This window comes from Centruroides sculpturatus, unplaced genomic scaffold (assembly GCF_000671375.1).
Source record: "Centruroides sculpturatus isolate CEXI.00-Female unplaced genomic scaffold, Cexi_2.0 scaffold101, whole genome shotgun sequence".
Lineage (NCBI taxonomy): Eukaryota > Metazoa > Arthropoda > Arachnida > Scorpiones > Buthidae > Centruroides > Centruroides sculpturatus.
Genome location: NW_019384361.1, coordinates 419,789 through 437,414, shown reverse-complemented (window position 1 = coordinate 437,414; position 17,626 = coordinate 419,789). Strand labels below are relative to the sequence as shown.

At 31.0% G+C, this 17,626-nt stretch overlaps 1 protein-coding gene across 1 annotated transcript in view; it reads left to right on the top strand.

Annotated features, from left to right (window-relative positions):
* Positions 1-1,189: 1,189 nt before the first annotated feature.
* LOC111641327 (dihydropyrimidine dehydrogenase [NADP(+)]-like) overlaps positions 1,190-17,626 on the top strand; it is a 70,331-nt gene continuing 53,894 nt past the window's right edge. Inside the window, exons 1-7 of the mRNA XM_023387468.1 lie at positions 1,190-1,323; positions 1,904-2,014; positions 2,146-2,228; positions 4,078-4,165; positions 4,801-4,962; positions 11,313-11,497; positions 11,864-11,945. Of these exons, the coding sequence (XP_023243236.1) occupies positions 1,279-1,323; positions 1,904-2,014; positions 2,146-2,228; positions 4,078-4,165; positions 4,801-4,962; positions 11,313-11,497; positions 11,864-11,945 (756 nt within the window). The 5' untranslated portion in view covers positions 1,190-1,278. The remainder of the gene's footprint in view (positions 1,324-1,903; positions 2,015-2,145; positions 2,229-4,077; positions 4,166-4,800; positions 4,963-11,312; positions 11,498-11,863; positions 11,946-17,626) is intronic.

The window sequence follows — 17,626 nt, the reverse complement described above, 5'->3', positions numbered from 1 at the left end:
ACAAACTATTTATCGTTTTATGACGAGTAAAATTTTTTCGTCTCGTACACGGCTTTTAAGTAATGCATAAACCTTCGAGGCGCGAGGTCCTTCGGACCGCGAGGCATAGGCGGTGGCCCACGTCGTCCATGCCTTACGCCGCCCTTGGTCGTAGAAATGATGTAATTTGAATATAAATTATTTATAAATGCGTATGTCAAGTTATATTTTTATTACTACGTAAAATATATTTAAGAGTTTACGACCACTGTGATGGGTGAGACGTTGTTGAAACAAAAAAAGTTATGCATTCCATCACGTATATAAACTGTCGTAATTCGCCAAGTGCAAATCAGCAAATTCGTAAAATTTTGTTTATTTTGAACAATCCGGATAATCGAAAATCCGGATAATAGAGGTCCGGATAATGGAGGTTCTACTGTACTAAAGGATTAAACGAGTATCGAACATGTTACGTTTCAGTAAAACTATCGTTCATTGCAAATAGAAATATTGAACAAAACTTTAAATAAAATAAAAAATATAAAAATATGGCCGGCGGTAATACATTTAATTTCATTACACTTAATTGTATAAATAAATATAAAGTTGTAACGTTTAACAAAGATAAAGATACTTTGCTTCCGTTTTCCATCCGTCGTTCGCTCCAGTAGACAATCCACAATTTCAGAAGCAAGGTCGCCTCCGTGCAACTTGCAACTTTATACAATTATTTATACAATTCAAACGTTGCAACTTTATTTATTCAATTAAGTGTAATGAAATTAAATAAAACTTTATTAGTTTTGTATAATACAAAAAATGTGTTGCGATTTTATATATGAAAATAAAAAAGTAGCGTATTTTTAACATTTGTAGCATGAAGATAATTATCACTTGCCCAAAAAGTAGCTGTGTCGCCCAATTTGAAATTTTTGTAGCGAGAGCACTTAAAAAGTAGCCCAATCTGGCAACTTTGAATAGACCTAGTTTGAAAAATTCAAGAAACACTAATTTAAAAAGTATTATTTGAGGAAATGTTATAACGAACATGCGACAATCTCATAAGACACGTAAACCTTTATTATTACTGCATTTAAGTAACAAATCACGACATTAAATTATAAAAAATATTTTAAAATTAAATAAATGACTCATTGTTCAAGTTAGGTAATGTAAAGACGAGTTAGACCTTTAAACTTGTAACAAACGCTTTCATTTTTGATAAAGATAATCTATTTAGAGAGATAAAAAAAAATAAACGCCTTCAATTTTTTTTCTAGAACATTATAGAAGATAATGCCTTGTGGAAGTGAATTAAGTAAAGATCCACCCGATATTGAGGTAATTTTGGTTACTATTACCTAATAGACTTCATAATTAGAAATATGAAAAACATATTTGCAATATTTTATATTATATTTTAGTTATTTATAAATTAATTATGAAATAATTAACTTGATATATTAATTGAAGCTGTTATCGTCTAAAGCAGGGATCTCAAACCCAAACACAGCAAAGGGCTAGTCAAATAGATATATATCAGATACCAGCTGTATTTATTTTTTGGTAAACCAAAACACACTGTAAACTAATTAAAAAAATGCTCTAACAAAGGCCCTTTTGTGTCGATATTTTGAAAGAATCAAATGATTATAATTGATCATATTGATTACCATAATTATGTAATTTTCAATTACATAATTTTGGTAAGCAATTTATTAAGTCATTCATTAAATTTATCTGTTACAATTATTTGTTTAATGAAATGAATTACAGTATTGGTAATAATTTATAAAACTAATTTATAGAGGCTTATAAAATAATTTAGATTAAAACTTTTTGTACTTTTTATTAAAAAAAACAATAGTCTATAGCATATAATTGTAATAAATTTTAAATTACTCACAAAATTTGTTCTCAGAGTATCCTTGCTCTCAATCCAAAAACACCAAAATATGCTAATGTTGTACCTACAGCCAAAACCAAAATTGCAAAAACTCATTGGAAAAGAAATCATGATAAACGATGCAGTGTAAGTAACATTTTTAACTTTTACAAGAGAATTTAATATAAATATACCAATACTTAAGAATATTTTCTGAAATTTATAAATTTAAATTCCATATTTAAAAAATAAATTATTTTATTTAATGTGTTTTTTAGTCATACAGATCTTTATATAAAGATTTTGATGATATAAAGCACACAACTTTAAGTGAAAGAGGAGCACTTAGAGAGGCTGCAAGGTATATCTTAATTAATGTTTAAAAAGTGAAAAAATTATTAATGTATAAATTAAAATTTACCTTAATTTATTGGTTAAAACAGTTAATTTAATTGTTTTATTACTTATGTCACCTATGTTATTTGTCAAATGTTTATATTTTTTTATAGTATTGATGACTTTTAACGTGTCATTTCTTTGTCTTTGCTTTTTCCCATATTTATTTGGGCTAAACATTTCCTTCTTTAATCTGCCTTCTCTACTTTCTCTTCAGGGTGTCCTCTCTCCTAAATCCTCTGCCACCTTGTTTCATCATCTCAGCTTCGGTTTATCCATTATTCCAATTAGTTTAGACATATAAGTTTTACAGCCTGTTGTCCTTCCTGACATCAATTCTCACCATTTACCTGGACTTGAGATTGACACCTAATGAGGCTGGCTTGTCCCCTTTGATGGCTGGTTTTCTTTTAATGTATCATATAAATATCTTAATTCAAAGTTTGCTTTATTTTTTGATGCTAGCTTTTATTATGTTAATAGAACAAATATTTACAGAAGACCACCTTCAAAATAAGCATCATCTGCAGCTATACATTTTGCCAGTGTTCACACCATAGTCATACAGCCCATTTTGCATTATCTTCTTGATAGTAATTAAGGTTGCCAGACAAAGTGCTGCCAAGAGGGAAGCTGGAGATTTTTCCCCCAGATCCAGAAAAAAGTTAGGACCTTATAGTGGTTCCTACCTCTATAAAATTCATGTTATTTTTACTAACAGAAAATATCTTTAAAACTACTTTTTATTAATAAAGAAACATTCTATGTATTTCATTTGTTTAAAAAAATATGGCTAAAGGGGCCTGCTCTACCCCTGGGTCATGTATGAGCTCTAGATGGCCTTGGCCAGGCAGCAGGCCCCTTTAGCCATATTTTTTTAAACAAATGAAATACATAGAATGTTTCTTTATGTTGAAGGACAGTTCTTTATTTTATGTTATTTGAATCAAGAAAGTATGCAATTTATCCTTTATTTTCATTTTTGCCAGCTGTATTTTGTATGGCAATGATGGATTTTTGCACAAGCTTATGTCTGTCCTATACTTATTAATCCATATTCTTTCCCATAGAAGTATATGGTTTACCATTTAATATTTTAAATTCTAAATTAAAGTAAAATTTGCAAATATTTACAGTCTGATTTATATGTTATATTTTTCATACTAAGTCTAAAAAGTATAAATGTTGTTATTAACTAAAAAGTCATTCAGTTTTACTTTTCTTCGTAGGATGGCACCTTAAGTGCGGTTGACAAAAGCCTTTTTCAGTTTTTTGTTGATTTGAATCTTTGACCTTTTAGTTGAACTTTCATTTTGGTGAAGACATGAAAGTTTGCAGGAACAACATATAGAATAGTAAAACATGTCATTGTACTAAATTTAATACAGATTATCAAACTATACTGAGCCATATGTTTAGTTTTATGCTTGATACCCACACATGAATTCAACATTTGAAAGTTTAATTAAAACAGTATTAATCACTGAAGTATTAAATATAAAATCACTTTATTACTGAAATTATAAAATCACCATATTACTGAAATTGTGAATTATATCAATTTATTAAACTTTTGTCATTTAGTAATGAGTTCATGCATGCTATTGCTATATTCAGTGTGATCTGTTTCATTTAACTTAGCTTGTCTGTTTTATATTTTAAGGATTAGTGAACTTATAAAATTAATTTATTTCTCCATATTATATTTAAAGCATTAAATCATTACTTTCTTTACACATAATACACATGTGTAAGAAAGTTGCAATATATAAAAAAGCTCTATTTTACTTAATGAAATTAATTTTATTTAATAGATGCTTGAAATGTGCTGATGCACCTTGTCAAAAAGGATGCCCAACTCAAATTGATATAAAAGCTTTTATTAGCAGTATTTCTACAAAAGTAAGTATTCAAACTTTATATAAATTTATATTAAAATATTTACTTCTAAATATAAATACAGTAAGAACAGAAAAAGAACATAAGATATGATGACATTAAGAACAAGCATTTCAGAATTCTGGGACATTGTTCTTAATCTTATGTTTGATTGGTCTGAAGATGGAACATAACGGTCCTAAAAACATTCAACTGAACAGAATTTTCCAGGACCTCTTGATTTGAATTGCTAGTGAGTTAGTGTAATTAATAAATATTATTTAAAAATTAAATATCTTTAAAGAATGATTAATAAAATATTATAAATAACATTATAAAGGAGAAAATCAATAAAATGACATCACAATCATTTTATAAAAATTTTTTATTTATAATAATCGAAATATATTCAAAACTATCTTGATTAAACTTCTTTATGGGGAATCACAATATAATTTATTGTGTAATATACTCTATAAGCCAAACTCTTGCAAGGTCTTTCTGGTCAATCAAAAAATCCAGTTACAAATGGGATATCTTTATTCTTTCCTTTCAGTAAAACATAATTTATGCATTTTGGATTGAAGTGTAATTAACACTTTTATATACATACTAAAACTTTGCTATTTTAAATTTACTTGCTATTTTCATTATAATAGAATTATTATGGAGCTGCCAAAGTCATACTTTCTGACAACCCATTAGGACTTACTTGTGGTATGGTGTGTCCAACTAGTGATCTGTGTGTAGGTGGTTGCAATTTATATGCTTCAGAAGAAGGACCAATCAATATTGGTGGATTACAACATTTTGCTACAGAGGTAATAAAATTGATATCAAACTATTTTATTCTTTAAATTTGAATTTTGATGCTCATAGGAACAAAACTTATTTTATTGCAATCTTTTCAAAATTTTAATTCATTAGGATTGTTTTTATTGGACTGCAATTTTCAAATTGCAGACCTATAGATTTTCACTGTTGTTCTTCTGTCCATCTGTCCATCCATTCTTCCTCAGTCTCAAGAATGAAGTTATTTAGATCAGATATAGAAAGCTTAGTGGTCAAAGGCTCTGATTAACTACATGCAAACTTCTGGTCAGGATCATAAGTCACATGATTTTTTAAATTAAAATATGATTAAAAATTATAGCCTGGCATTAGAATGATATCACAATAAGTACTTGTGACATGATTTTTATATACAGTGGGTGATCGGTTAACGAACAGATCGGATAACAAACAAATCGGTTAACGAACACTTTCGCGAAAGATTTTTATGTTTGGACAACGAACACATGATCGGATAACGAACACCCCACAGAACAAACACAAGAAGAAGCGACGTAAAATAATGAATACCGATTGGTTTTCCCTTGTCTTCGGGAATTCGAAACTTTTCGGAGTGTGGGAGACATCGACATCAACGCTCAAGCCGATCGGATAGTATTCCACCGAACTTTGAAATCTTCCCTTGTAATTCCAGCCTTTTATTTTTCTGAGACGCGAGACTGTCGGGTAGGCACTCATTAAGTTTTGCGTCTGTTTTTCTTTTCGAAAGATGAGAGTATAATAGCAAAGGTAGAGAGTAGACAGAAGATACCTAATGTTGCTCGGCAACATGGAATAAACAGGTCTACAGTAGGCCTCAGTTCAATCTTATTTAAGAAAAATGCTGTATAATCAAAAAGACTCCAGCAGCTAAAGCAGTAACAAAAATCACTTCTGAGAAATAAAGAACATTGAAGAGTTCGTAAGGGAACCTGAAACGGATCTGACGACAGAAGAACGGCTAGAACTTTTGAATGAAGAACACTAAGAAACTCGGCAAGATATGTTTTCTTCTGAAAAAGAGGATTAATGTCGATATCTGTTATTAAAGATCCTTTGTAGAAGTGGGAGGATGTCAGAACAACGGTCTTAGAATGGCATCGAAACCATGTTGAAGCTTGGGGACCTCTACAATTACAATGCTATTAATTACTTACGAAAAATCGTGAAGAAGAGAGAGAAGCAATCGACATTAGACAGATTCTTTAACCCTTTCAAAAGAAACAAAACATTACTAATTAAAATGCAACACTGTGTATGTATGTATAGTTTTATTATTACATATAAATAAACGTAGTAAGAAGGTATATATTTTTTAAGGTTTCCATAACGAATTAATTAAATTCCCATTAAAACCTATGGTAAATCGATAATCGTTTAATGAACAATTCGGATAGCAAACAAAATCTTGGAACGGATTATGTTCATTAACCAATCACCCACTGTATTGCTTTACAATGAACTAATGTGAAAGATATATATATATATATATACCATCCTAATCCTACCTCCCAGTGTTGATATCAGTGCATTCACACAATCTATTTAAAAAAGTGGGCTTCAGATCATTAATAAAAGGAGCATACATGCACACATCTGATTACAAAAGTAAGAAAGAGGAAGTGAATTTTATCAAAATCATAGCAGTACAACACAGATACAATCCAACAATAGGATGTGTGTAGCCTCAGATGTATGACGAGGTTGTACCTCTTTTTGTCGGAAACACTTGTCAGTGGACGGCTTGTCTATTTTTACTATCCCGAAGGGTCAGGATTCTTCTTGTCAGGTTGAGTGGAGGGAGAGAGAGGGTCGTCAGTAAGGCGTCAGCGATACACGAGTAAAAGACACCATTTGATAATAAAACAAAATTTTATTAGACAACAACTTAGATAACATAACTAACATCGAGATTCTATCGACCTTATACGCAGATGTGGGTGTGTGTGCACCAAGAAAGAGTTTACAATATTCGTTATCATAAAGTTGCTTGTATACGACATAGCTTGGGTTACAGAGATTCGTCTGGAGCCATTTGAGGGAAATTCGTCCGGACTTGTCCTGGTGACTACACTCTCAGGAAAACTCTTTTTCCAGGCCTTCGACTTCCCCTTTGTCCCAGTGTTCAATCTATTTATCTCCCTGATTATGTTACTTTTTTCCGCCAATCGCGAATTTTTTCGTTTACTTCCCCATGACACATTCTCTGAGTCCTCTGGGGAAGGAACTGACTAAGGGGGAAGGAAATGTGATCATTTCCCAGTTGTAAGTTAATAAACTTTCAAAAGATGGAAAAGAAATGGAAAAAAAATTTTTCTCCAAATTTCGTTAGATCCGACCCTCACATCGGGTACATACAACAAGTACATACAACAAGAGGTAAAAGAAGTACCACCTCAACATAGTGTAATAGTGTAACTTAAACTATTAGTGAACAACTACAGAGAGATCGACAAAACTAACAAGGTATCATTAGCCTTCAAAAGGCATTCAACTCTATACACATTACTTAGGAACAACAAGGACACCCTCAGCAGAAGCAATCTTTCAGGCATACACACCATTTCTTTAATGGACCACAGAATAGGCAAGAAGCTACAGTACATTGGGCCCACCACAAGACTGCTATACCAATGCCTCTAAGGGTACTTAACTTTGATTAAAAAAAGAAAAAAAAAACACTGTTCTTTCCACTCTTGTATTAGAAATGGATGTCCAAACCAATCTAGACCAGACTTTTATGTCTGTTGACAGAAAAATCATGTATTTGGCATCTGAAAAAAATTGAAATATATAAAGCTACAAAGAAGGGATCTGCCAACAAGTACAAAGATAACAACTCCCTGACATAGGCCTGGAGAGCTTTATTTCAGTTATAGAACACCACTCCCCAAGACCAAATTTGTAATAGTCACAACTGACCAATCAGAACTCAACCTGTAATGGATAAACAATTCCAGCACACATGGCATTTCAAGTTTTAAAAAAAAATTATTACATCTTAAATGTGGTTTTATGTTTAAAAGGTGATGGCTTTAAGCCCACTGAAAACATTTGCTTTTGTTACAAACTATATGTTGTATGCTGGAGTTTGGGTATATAATATAAATATAGGAAAAAAAGAACGATCTTATATAGTGTGAGATCTGTGAGTGAGACAAAGATGCACAACCGAAAATAGATAAAACAAAATACAATAATTTTATTTACTCGCTCATTATTATACAGGTTTCTAAGGATACCAACAATGCTACACCCACTGAATAATCCACATCATTAATTATTCGACCACATCATGCTTATTCCAACCGCACAATATGGTCTCTCGACAAAGAGTGTGCATGCGTAGTCCTTTATCCGACCCAATTATCCAATTACTTAAGACTATATTAAGTAAAACTAGATTCCTACTACTACTTACAACTATTGAATAGAGAAGGCTATTAGAAACTTGGGAGAATGAAAGTAAGGGATAGGAAAGAGGGTACCCAAAACTTGATGAGGTATGCTGCTTTTGTGGGCTTGGATGAGAGTTCTCGTTGGGTTGGGGTCTGATTAGCTCCCTTTTTGTCGATCTTTAAGATATTAGTCTGAAGGGTCAATGCATCCTGTTCCTCACAACTAACTTCCTTTTCTTTCTCAGTTCCAAAGTTCTCATCTTGACCATACTGGGGAGACTTCCTCTTGCTCTCTCTCCTTCGGGTTCCCTCCTCAGAGTCCGTCGTTCGCTCCCTCCCCTCAGAGCTTCATTCCTTTCGTTGCTTCTCAGGTTAGTTCACCCACATACCAAAGCTGAGGGTAAAACGAGAACATTCCAGGAAGGGTAGACACATAGGACAGACAGAGGGGAAGCGGAAAATATACAAGATAAAATAACACAATTATATACAAAATATACGATTTAAATATGGCGTGTAGCCACAATAGTAACATACAAAAAGAANGAACGATCTTATATAGTGTGAGATCTGTGAGTGAGACAAAGATGCACAACTGAAAATAGATAAAACAAAATACAATAATTTTATTTACTCGCTCATTATTATACAGATTTCTAAGGATACCAACAATGCTACACCCACCGAATAATCAACATCATTAATTATTCAACCACATCATGCTTATTCCGACCGCACAATATGGTCTCCCGACAAAGAGTGTGCATGCGTAGTCCTTTATCCGACCCAATTATCCAATTACTTAAGATTATATTAAGTAAAACTATATTCCTACTAGTACTTACGACTATTGAATAGAGAAGGCTATTAGAAACTTGGGAGAATGAAAGTAAGGGATAGGAAAGAGGGTACCCAAAACTTGATGAGGTATGCTGCTTCTGTGGGCTGTGGATGAGAGTTCTCGTTGGGTTGGGGACTGATTAGCTCCCTTTTTGTCGCTCTTTAAGATATTAGTCTGAAGGGTCGATGCATCCTGTTCCTCACAACTAACTTCCTTTTCTTTCTCAGTTCCAAAGTTCTCATCTCGACCATACTGGGGAGACTTCCTCTTGCTCTCTCTCCTTCGGGTTCCCTCCTCAGAGTCCGCCATTCGCCCCTCCCCTCAGAGCTGCATTCCTTTCGTTGCTTTTCAGGTTAGTTCACCCACATACCAAAGCCGAGGGTAAAACGAGAACATTCCAGGAAGGGTAGACACATAGGACAGACAGAGGGGAAGCGGAAAATATACAAGATAAAATAACACAATTATATACAAAATATACGATTTAAATATGGCGTGTAGCCACAATAGTAACATACAAAAAGAAATCTGGAAGATTGTTTGATAAGAATCTTGGTTCTCAGACAAAATTTTTTTGTTCACATACAGTAATACCCCAACTTATGCTACCCCGACTTATGTGAACCCGGAGTTACACGATTTTCAAATCTCGTCTATTCGTCTTTTGTTTGAGTGCCACGCAACCCTTGATTATTCACTCCCCCCACACTATTGTTCAGCTTACATGTTCGGATGTGTCGCGTGGAATCCACACATAGCTACAATTTATTTTGTGTTNACACGTCTCCAATATCCAATAGAGCTAAGTTATCCATAGTTGTTTTTCTTAATTTAGGTTACTTACACACTCCTACCCAAGTCTCCCTAGTCCCTAATTGTAACTGATTTAGAACTGGCATGCACTGCATGTTATTCTTCACATTGCAAAATGACATTGCGCATGCGTCAGGAACTTCTGTTCGAACAAACCTCACCTGCCATCCGGGTCAGTAATTTTGAAAAGGTGGCAACACTACCCAGAGATAATCAAGAGTAGAATCTCTCATCTCCTGTTAGATTCTGAATATCACAACTTGGCCAATAAGAAAATTCAATAGAGATCAAACTGGAAGACACAATATCTTCAGAAAGAGAATTTTTAACTTTTCCATTTTTATCTTACTCCAACAGTTAATTAGTTTTTTCAGTTAGCTTGTTCTGTCAATTTCCAAAACTTGATATTTTGATCACTTCTTTCATAGTTTGATCAAAGCAATGCTAATTGAACTCATTTCTTCCCAAGAGAACATTGAAATCAGACTTCAAAATTGCTCACTGACTTGTCTTTTGACTTCTTAATTTGTTACTTGGTGAACTCCAAGTTTTAAATTCAATAAGACCTCAGATTAGAAGCTGAAATAGAAACTTGATAACATTAAATTTAAACTCAATTCACAGTCTTAAGAAAGTGTTTACTAACACCACCGAATGATTGTTCTTTTGTAAATAACAAGATTGAAAAAAATCATAATTAGTTAATATTTTTCAATTTTCTTTGGTTAAATTATTGGGAGGAATCTCAGTCATTTTGTTTTTTTCTTTTTATGAAACTTAACTCATATGACTTGCACTAACTATAAGCAAGGAAAGAGCTAGGTGGTAAGCATGGTAAGCAAACCAAGTGTTGAGGCACCAGCATATAAGGGTGCTTGTTCTATGGTTGAAGAATTGAGAAAAAGCACCAGAGGGTGCACATGCACTTAGCACCACCCCTGCCTATAAGTGAACTGAAAGCAGATGCTCAGCCAAAATCTTATATGAATTCTCACAGATCTTAAATGGACTTGCATCATATCATTTACAGATTTGTGCATACACAAGACACTTCACTATAAAACAATATATAAAACAAAAGCATTTTTAGACAAAATGGTTGATACAATTTAAAATACCAAATATTTTGTATCAAATATGCTTAAAAATATTTTTGTTTTGCAATATTTTTATTGTTATTTATGATGAATTTATAAATTTTTAATATTTATATTTTAGGAACATTAAATTATGTACTCAATCTGTAATGCAATTAGTTAATAAATATAAAAATTATTTTTACTATTAGGTTTTTAAAGAAATGAATGTTCCTCAAATAGTATCTCCAGACATTGTGAATTCTACTAGATATAATTCAAAAATTGCATTAATTGGATGTGGACCTGCAAGCTTGAGTTGTGCTACTTTTATTGCAAGATTAGGTTACACAGATATAACAATATTTGAAAAAAGTGATTGTTTTGGTGGTCTTAGGTATTATCATAATAGTTATTTAAAATTAATTTTCTTAATTTAATTAAAATAAAATGTAATAATCAATTATATTTGTTCTTTGATAATTACAAGTAAAATGTTATTGCTTAAATAACAACAAAAATCAATTCTGAATAATTTATTTATATAAGTATATTATAAAAAGAAACTTAAAATTATTATAAGTTTAAAATGATAAAAAATGATAATGAGGTGATCAATTTGAATAGAAAGATAAAATTTTAATTTGGTTTATTTTTAAATACATTTAGAATGTTTTTAGATAATAGGTGTATATAGATGATCTTTATTGAATACAGTTTAAATTTTTAAAATATTTCATTAAATATCTACTTTTTTATCTAGTTCCACAGAAATTCCACAATACAGATTACCTTTTAATGCTGTAGCATTTGAATTAAAATTAGTTCAAGATCTTGGTGTAAAGGTAAAAATATTTTATATACTTCTCCAAATATAGTAATATTAAATAAAATGTATAATTTCAAATTATTTTGATTACTTGTTGTGTATTTATAAATTATGTTTTGCTGAATCACAATTATAATTGTGATTCAAGAAAGCATGCTATTTCTCCATCATCATCATTTATGTGTTTAAATTATATGGTAAACACAACTCATTTAACAGATTAGAACATAAGAATTTCAGCAGTATATATTTTATGTTCTATAGATATCTGTAGGAAATATATCATTCTGTTTGCATTGCATTTCATCAAGAATATATATTGTTCTGTCTTATATATTTACTAAAGAACAATATAGAGTGTAGACAAAAACATTGCATATAGGCTATTTAGCCTATGACATTTATTTAGCTAATACATAGCAGAACTGTTATGTATTAGCTTGTAAATGTAGCCATAGTAAATTTTTGTGTGCATGAGAACATATATAATCAGTTGTAGACTATTTGATGACAGTTGCTATGTATTCCTGACTCCTCTTCTCATGGAGCAAAATCCTACCTTATCTTCTCAGGAAGTAAAAAATTAGATTATATCCCAGTCATTTTTGAAAACATACAAAAGATATTGACACCATACAATATTGTCTTAACCCTCACATTGAATAGTATTAATAATTTTTTTAAAAACCAAAAAATTAATAAAAAGATTGATATATTGTTAATAATAATTTGGTGTACATTTTTGCTTGTACTTGTCAACCAGAATATTATTACATAGGTGAGACTGGAAGAGTATTAAAAACTAGGATAAGTTCTGTTAATGGGATGCCAGCTGATATGTACAGCAATGGGTGGTAAGATTTAAGCTCTGAAGGAGTTTAATACTACCCCCAGAATTGTTGACCCTTCACAAGATATTCTCCTCCAAAGTCTCCTGTTAGATTCTGAATATCACAACTTGGCCAATAAGAAAATTCAATAGAGATCAAACTGGAAGACACAATATCTTCAGAAAGAGAATTTTTAACTTTTCCATTTTTATCTTACTCCAACAGTTAATTAGTTTTTTCAGTTAGCTTGTTCTGTCAATTTCCAAAACTTGATATTTTGATCACTTCTTTCATAGTTTGATCAAAGCAATGCTAATTGAACTCATTTCTTCCCAAGAGAACATTGAAATCAGACTTCAAAATCGCTCACTGACTTGTCTTTTGACTTCTTAATTTGTTACTTGGTGAACTCCAAGTTTTAAATTCAATAAGACCTCAGATTAGAAGCTGAAATAGAAACTTGATAACATTAAATTTAAACTCAATTCACAGTCTTAAGAAAGTGTTTACTAACACCACCGAATGATTGTTCTTTTGTAAATAACAAGATTGAAAAAAATCATAATTAGTTAATATTTTTCAATTTTCTTTGGTTAAATTATTGGGAGGAATCTCAGTCATTTTGTTTTTTTCTTTTTATGAAACTTAACTCATATGACTTGCAATAACTATAAGCAAGGAAAGAGCTAGGTGGTAAGCATGGTAAGCAAACCAAGTGTTGAGGCACCAGCATATAAGGGTGCTTGTTCTATGGTTGAAGAATTGAGAAAAAGCACCAGAGGGTGCACATGCACTTAGCACCACCCCTGCCTATAAGTGAACTGAAAGCAGATGCTCAGCCAAAATCTTATATGAATTCTCACAGATCTTAAATGGACTTGCATCATATCATTTACAGATTTGTGCATACACAAGACACTTCACTATAAAACAATATATAAAACAAAAGCATTTTTAGACAAAATGGTTGATACAATTTAAAATACCAAATATTTTGTATCAAATATGCTTAAAAATATTTTTGTTTTGCAATATTTTTATTGTTATTTATGATGAATTTATAAATTTTTAATATTTATATTTTAGGAACATTAAATTATGTACTCAATCTGTAATGCAATTAGTTAATAAATATAAAAATTATTTTTACTATTAGGTTTTTAAAGAAATGAATGTTCCTCAAATAGTATCTCCAGACATTGTGAATTCTACTAGATATAATTCAAAAATTGCATTAATTGGATGTGGACCTGCAAGCTTGAGTTGTGCTACTTTTATTGCAAGATTAGGTTACACAGATATAACAATATTTGAAAAAAGTGATTGTTTTGGTGGTCTTAGGTATTATCATAATAGTTATTTAAAATTAATTTTCTTAATTTAATTAAAATAAAATGTAATAATCAATTATATTTGTTCTTTGATAATTACAAGTAAAATGTTATTGCTTAAATAACAACAAAAATCAATTCTGAATAATTTATTTATATAAGTATATTATAAAAAGAAACTTAAAATTATTATAAGTTTAAAATGATAAAAAATGATAATGAGGTGATCAATTTGAATAGAAAGATAAAATTTTAATTTGGTTTATTTTTAAATACATTTAGAATGTTTTTAGATAATAGGTGTATATAGATGATCTTTATTGAATACAGTTTAAATTTTTAAAATATTTCATTAAATATCTACTTTTTAATCTAGTTCCACAGAAATTCCACAATACAGATTACCTTTTAATGCTGTAGCATTTGAATTAAAATTAGTTCAAGATCTTGGTGTAAAGGTAAAAATATTTTATATACTTCTCCAAATATAGTAATATTAAATAAAATGTATAATTTCAAATTGTTTTGATTACTTGTTGTGCATTTATAAATTATGTTTTGCTGAATCACAATTATAATTGTGATTCAAGAAAGCATGCTATTTCTCCATCATCATCATTTATGTGTTTAAATTATTGTGTTGGTAAACACAACTCATTTAACAGATTAGAACATAAGAATTTCAGCAGTATATATTTTATGTTCTATAGATATCTGTAGGAAATATATCATTCTGTTTGCATTGCATTTCATCAAGAATATATATTGTTCTGTCTTATATATTTACTAAAGAACAATATAGAGTGTAGACAAAAACATTGCATATAGGCTATTTAGCCTATGACATTTATTTAGCTAATACATAGCAGAACTGTTATGTATTAGCTTGTAAATGTAGCCATAGTAAATTTTTGTGTGCATGAGAACATATATAATCAGTTGTAGACTATTTGATGACAGTTGCTATGTATTCCTGACTCCTCTTCTCATGGAGCAAAATCCTACCTTATCTTCTAAGGAAGTAAAAAATTAGATTATATCCCAGTCATTTTTGAAAACATACAAAAGATATTGACACCATACAATATTGTCTTAACCCTCACATTGAATAGTATTAATAATTTTTTTAAAAACCAAAAAATTAATAAAAAGATTGATATATTGTTAATAATAATTTGGTGTACATTTTTGCTTGTACTTGTCAACCAGAATATTATTACATAGGTGAGACTGGAAGAGTATTAAAAACTAGGATAAGTTCTGTTAATGGGATGCCAGCTGATATGTACAGCAATGGGTGGTAAGATTTAAGCTCTGAAGGAGTTTAATACTACCCCCAGAATTGTTGACCCTTCACAAGATATTCTCCTCCAAAGAACAGTTTTTAACATTTATCAGTATACTGCCTATTCTACATGCTTCACATGTAGACATGTTTCAGTAGTGAGCACTTTAGCACCTGGGTGTGGACGAGCCCCACACCCCCTAAAACTATATAACATCAAATACTCCACGAACAGTCAAATGAATTACTCAAAGCTGGCACAGTTGCATGGGCTAAATAGTTAAACATGATAGTCTTATGAATGACAGTATCGCATATTGGATTAAAGTTACAACTGGCATCCCGTTAACAGGAAAGAACCAAAACTAGAATAAGAGAGCATATTTGCACAAAAAGTGTAATTACCCTAATTCAGCAGTCACCACACACTGCAATCATGCTGGTTATGAGATCTCACTCAACAGCATGAAAATTCTTAAAAGGGGAAAAAATGTTATANCATCCCGTTAACAGGAAAGAACCAAAACTAGAATAAGAGAGCATATTTGCACAAAAAGTGTAATTACCCTAATTCAGCAGTCACCACACACTGCAATCATGCTGGTTATGAGATCTCACTCAACAGCATGAAAATTCTTAAAAGGGGAAAAAATGTTATAAAATGAAAACTATTTGAGCATTTAAACATTATCAAAACCAATGAAAATAATAGAATGAATCTAAACACTGGTATTGTCATCAGTGACATCTAACAACCATTACTTCAAAAATAAGAAGAATTCATTTTAAGATGTTCTTCCTCTCCCTTCCCCATGTTATTATTTTACTGTACTGTTTGACAATCAGTCTACTTGATAAATGCATTTTATATCTTTTATTTTAGTGGTTTTTACTGATTCCTTTTTAAGGTTTTTATGTATTTTTCACCCTTTCTTAGCAACTTTTATGTTTTATTGGTATACCCTTTTATCACATTTTAATAGTGTATTTTATAGTCATTTTTTATTTTTATTTAATAAGTAAATATTTTCGTTTGTTACTTATAATAAAACCTTAGAATTATATTATGAAGTAAGAAACTTACGAAAATATCCTGCATCACTTGAATTAAATTGTTATTTTCGTATTCGGAAATTAGGTCGATCGTTTCAAGTTTTAACGTTGGTAATCTTATTGTCGTGGCACAGAACTTTCCTCGAACCTTATTATTTGTGGACGACCTTCCATTAGTGGTAGTATTGATATTCAAACATTGATCATAATCACCCCGGAACCACGGGCTGCCTCTGAGAAGACCTGAGGGTAATTTTCCTGTTGAATCCAACACTGAAAAGAATATAAACGTTAATATAGAAATACAATAAAAATAATATCAGAATTTAAGAATACAAGCACATTTTTAATAACTTTTGTTTTTGTTTTCATGATTTTTAGCAATTTTTGTCTACTTGTTAAGGTTAACTTTGTTTACTAACAATTTAAATTCAAACATAAACAAAGAGAAGTTTACAAATCGATTTACCAGTGCCTTTCGAATCCAGGCTTTGGAAATTGTAATTGCTTAGTTAGCCTAGACGCGATTCCCTGAAAACTCGATCGTATCTTGAATAAATTTGTATTACTAGTAGGAGGGCTTTATCTACTTGTAAAATATTTCGTGACGATTCATCGAATCCCGATGCTGCCATTTCTAATTTTTGTTGTCTTTTTTGACCGACAAATGCTTAGGATGTTAACTAAATATCTTTTGTATATATAATAGATAAAAATATGCCAACTGGCTCGAAATATCGACAAACGTGGCGATTTTATTGCGAGATCTGGCAACATGCTCGCAGGTTGTCCATATCTCTATGCAGCGCCATAACAAAGTTCGAGCCCTCAAATGCCACGATGTCAATACGTCACGTGGTAATTGATGACGAATCACATACAAAGAGGACGGTCTGTTTACCATTGGTAACTTTTATGTAGTTGTCGGCACACTAGTGTATCACTGTTCGAAGTAAAAATTACTTACCAAAAAGAAATGTTAAATTATGAGCTAAATTTTTGCATTTTGTTATTTGTTTTTGGCACCAAGCTAGCTCAAAAGAGAATATTGTTTTCTACAATATAATATAAGATTTTTATATATTGATCTATTTTCTCTTGAAAAATATCAATTTATATAAACACACATACACACACACACACACACACACACACACACACATATATATATATATATATATATATATATATATACATG